Source organism: Corylus avellana, chromosome 1, assembly GCF_965113065.1.
Source record: "Corylus avellana chromosome 1, dhCorAvel1.hap1.2, whole genome shotgun sequence".
NCBI lineage: Eukaryota > Viridiplantae > Streptophyta > Magnoliopsida > Fagales > Betulaceae > Corylus > Corylus avellana.
Genome location: NC_142490.1, coordinates 28,563,783 through 28,567,906, shown reverse-complemented (window position 1 = coordinate 28,567,906; position 4,124 = coordinate 28,563,783). Strand labels below are relative to the sequence as shown.

Here is a 4,124-nt window from a genome sequence, read left to right as displayed (position 1 = left end):
TCTTATTCCGATTTCAGACTTCTATTTGGACTAGGAGACAGACCTCTGAATTATCTAGGTTTACTAGGGCTTATAAGACTTTCCTAAGCCTATAAATAGACCTCTTTGCATTTAAGAAAAATATAGAATCCCAGAGAGCAAAATTCTATAGTTTTTCTCTTTAGTTTAGGTTTAGATTTTAGTTTTATTTATGTGAAGCTAAATTCCCAACTAAGGTTGGAGATGAAGCCTCACCGATGAAGAACAACGTTACTTTTATATAAGTTCTTATTATTCCGATTTTATTGAATTTGATTTCAATTATTTTACTTCTTTTCAATGTATGGAATAATTCATGGATATCTTGTTGTGATTCAAGGATACACTTGATGATTTAAGATAGCTTCACATAATTAATTGCTTGGTTTTATATGCCTAAAAATTGGATATCTCTTGTGATTTGTTTTTCGGATACATTTAGTGTTTCAATTAAAATTGAATATCTTTGGTGATTTACGGATACATTTGATGATTTAATTGATATTGGATTCCTTTTGTGATTTGTGCAATGAATAGATACATGAGATGGTTTTGATTAATTCTTTGAAGCATAAAAAAACATACATAAGATTTAATTTGTGAGAACTTTGGATTAATATTTATGAATATGAAGTATGTTGTTATGATTTGGTGAGTGTGGATTCTGCATCCTTAATACCTTTATCTTTTGTTTTACTTCATTTAGTTTATGTTTATCTTTTAGTTTTCAAAACCCTTTTGGAACTAGGTTAATATTTAATTAGTTTAGTTATAAATTGTTATTAAAAAATACAATCTCTGTGGGATCGACCTCGCACTTGCAATCCATTAACTACAATCGATTCATGCACTTGCGAGTTAATATAATTTGCACAACATACTGGAAAAAGGAAAATGATGCCGTTGAACCTGATCCTGATTCTGGAGCTTTTTAATGTTTGGGGCATCAACTTCATGGGACCCTTCCCTAACTCTTATGGGTACCTCTACATCCTTGTGGCGGTTGATTATGTTTCCAAGTAGGTGAAGGCCATTGCGTGCTTGACTAATGATCATATAGTCGTACTGCAATTTCTGAAGGACAATGTGTTTACACGTTTTGGGACACCACGTGCCATAATCAGTGATGGGGGGTAGCACTTCTACAACCGATTTTTTGAGCAACTCATGAAAAAGTATGGTATCACTCATAAAGTTGCAACTCCCTACCCTCCTCAGACAAGTGGTCAAGTCAAGATATCCAACAGAGAAATCAAAAAGACACTTGAAAAGACGGTGAACCCAACAAGAAAGGATTGGTCTTTGCGACTCAATGATGCATTGTGGGCATGCCGGATAGCATTCAAGACTCCAATTGGCATGTCTCCCTACCGACTTGTGTATGGCAAGGCGTGTCATCTTCATGTAGAATTGGAGCCCTGTGTATATTGGGCTATCAAGCAGTTGAATTTCAATCTCATCAAGGCTGGCGATCAAAGGAAGCCAAGCTGTACAAAGGTCAGATGAAGAAGGCTCACAACCAAAATATTTTGAGATCTTTTGAAGTTGGTCAGAAAGCTCTCTTATATAATTCACGTTTGCATCTTTTCCCAGGGATGCTTAAGTCTCGATGGACTAGACCACTCATAGTGTAACATCCCCAGCCCGTTAAGGCTGAGTTTGCCACTTCTCTTCTTTTACAATAAACATTTTTGCAAAGATCTATAAGGTCTATCAGAGTACTTGATTTTAAAAGGTACAATAAATGTATAAAACATTCTTCAAAAGATTTTTATTACAAGCGAAATTAGAAAACATTAAACTTTAGTTGCGGAATATCATATTATTACAATAACTGATATGAAAAGACTTTGAAAATTTATAATTATTCCCGTCCCCATTCCGGCCTCCTATTCCAGCGTCCTTTCTACCTGAAAACAAGAAATAAAACTGAATGAGCCCAAAGGGAGCCCAGCAAGTAACATCCACAACCATAAATAGTTTTACTCCTTGTTCTCAGTTTTGAAAATCGTTTTCGCAAATAAATATACTTCTAGCCATAATAATATATGTATGTACGGTTGCATCTCCCGTAGCATATACATACTATTACATCTCATAATAGATCATCGTAAAAAATCGTCTTTATAAATCATTATCATAATGCATCATTATAAATCATTATTGTAAATCATCATTGTAAATCGTCATAATATATCATCGTTGAAATTATATTATCATTTTCTCATATTAGGGCCCATGTACACTGTTACCCCTGTGTACGAGGGTCGCGGGTCCTGTGACCATGGCACTGAACTGAGGCCTCAGCCATGCCCGACCGTCAATTAACTCTTTCTCTTGGTGCACTCAACGGTCTGTTGATGGAATACCACCTTCTGGCATAGCCTTCTTCAGTGGTTTCGCCTCCATCCGAGTATCGGTACCGAACTCATCTCATCTTATCTTGGGGCCAAAAATACTCTCCTCCATACATGTGCCCTTATTTCATAAACATTTAACACATTTCTTGTACTTTTCTTTGTACTTCTTTTGATGCATCTTAGGGCAACATGTAGGAGGGTTTATCATCATTCTTCTTTCTTATAATCATCATTATTTCTCAACTTTCTTTTCTCAAAAATAGAAACTTTTCCAAATATAAACTTGTGTACTTAGAAAGCATTTAAAGAAATATAAACTTTCTAAATAATTCTTTTAGAAATCCTTCATGCATGCAACATATCTCCATGACAGGTAAATAAAATAATCATTTACAGTTTGATACAAGAATGAATAAATAGCATGACATGAAGTAATTTTAGAAGGGGTAGTGAATTTACTTACTTCTAGACTGAAGCTAAAAGTGGTCTAAAGGATCTAGTTGCTCCAATCTGACTAACACCACTAGTATATCTTTTGAAACTAATTTCTCGAGTCCGTTCTCTCGTGTTCTTTCTTTCTTGCAACGCTTTGTCTCGCCCTTTCTCTCTCTGTTCCGTGTAAACACTTAGAGAAAGAAGAAAGACCGAGTAGAAAACGGAAGAAGGAAGAATATGTGGAAGAGAAGGGAGAGGAGTGGTGAAATTTGTGAAGGGTGAGGACTCTATTTATAGGAAACCATCTCCATCTACCAATCTTCATCTACAAACCTTCATCCACTAATCTCCATCTATAAATCTCCATCTACTAGTACTTATCTATAAATCTCCATCTACTAGTATCCATCTATAAATCTCCATCCACTAGTACTTATATATAAATCTTCACCTACTAGTATCCATCTATAAATCTTCACCTACTAGTACCCATATATAAATCTCCATTCTACTAGTATCCATCTATAAATCTACCCTCCTTCTACTAATACTATTATACCTACCATTGACTATTCTACCTTCCCTTACTATTCTACCTTCCATTTTACTATTCCATCTACCAACACTATTATACCTTCATTTATCCATCTACAATTCTACCCTCCTTCTACTAATACTATTATACCTACCATTGACTATTCTACCTTCCCTTACTATTCCATCTACCAACATTATTATATCTACATTTATCCATCTACAATTTTTTCTTACCATTTACTATCCTATTATTTCACCAATTACCATTATCTAATTACCACTCTCTGTAATATCATAAATTTCCCCAGAATTAAAATCATAGGCTAAAATGGATATCAAAAGAACATCATCATCAAAATAATCTATTTAAATAACTTTGAAAATTCCGGGGCGCTACACATAGTGTGTGCAGTTTTTACTCATGGAGTCATCGAAATCGAGAATCCCAAGGGTGGAAATACTCTCAAGGTCAATGGTCAACTGCTGACGCCATTCTTGAAACTAAAGATTCAAGATATTGAAGAAATGCCCTTGGCCCTTGGACGACCCTACTTCTTCTAACTGATTATCTGCTGTGGAAAGTCTGGCTGAAGACAGTAAACTTAGCGCTTGTGGGAGGCACCACTCTTTCCTTTTATTTTTTGTCATTTGTTTTGTTTTGTTTGTGTTTGTTTTTGTTGTTGTGATTTTCAGGACAGGTGTTTTCACGAGTAAGTTTGGGGGACGTGTCTCTCTGCTCACTCCAGTTCTCTTCGCCTATCGGTATTGTATTTC

General features: G+C 35.3%; 1 protein-coding gene across 1 annotated transcript; it reads left to right on the top strand.

The window, feature by feature from the left end:
• The first annotated feature begins 1,185 nt into the window (after positions 1 to 1,185).
• LOC148588212 (uncharacterized) lies at positions 1,186 to 1,647 on the top strand. The gene is made up of 2 exons (XM_088514797.1): positions 1,186 to 1,515; positions 1,612 to 1,647. The coding sequence occupies exons 1-2, from the start codon at positions 1,186 to 1,188 to the stop codon at positions 1,645 to 1,647; spliced, it is 366 nt and encodes a 121-aa protein (XP_088370923.1).
• The last annotated feature ends 2,477 nt before the right edge of the window (positions 1,648 to 4,124 follow it).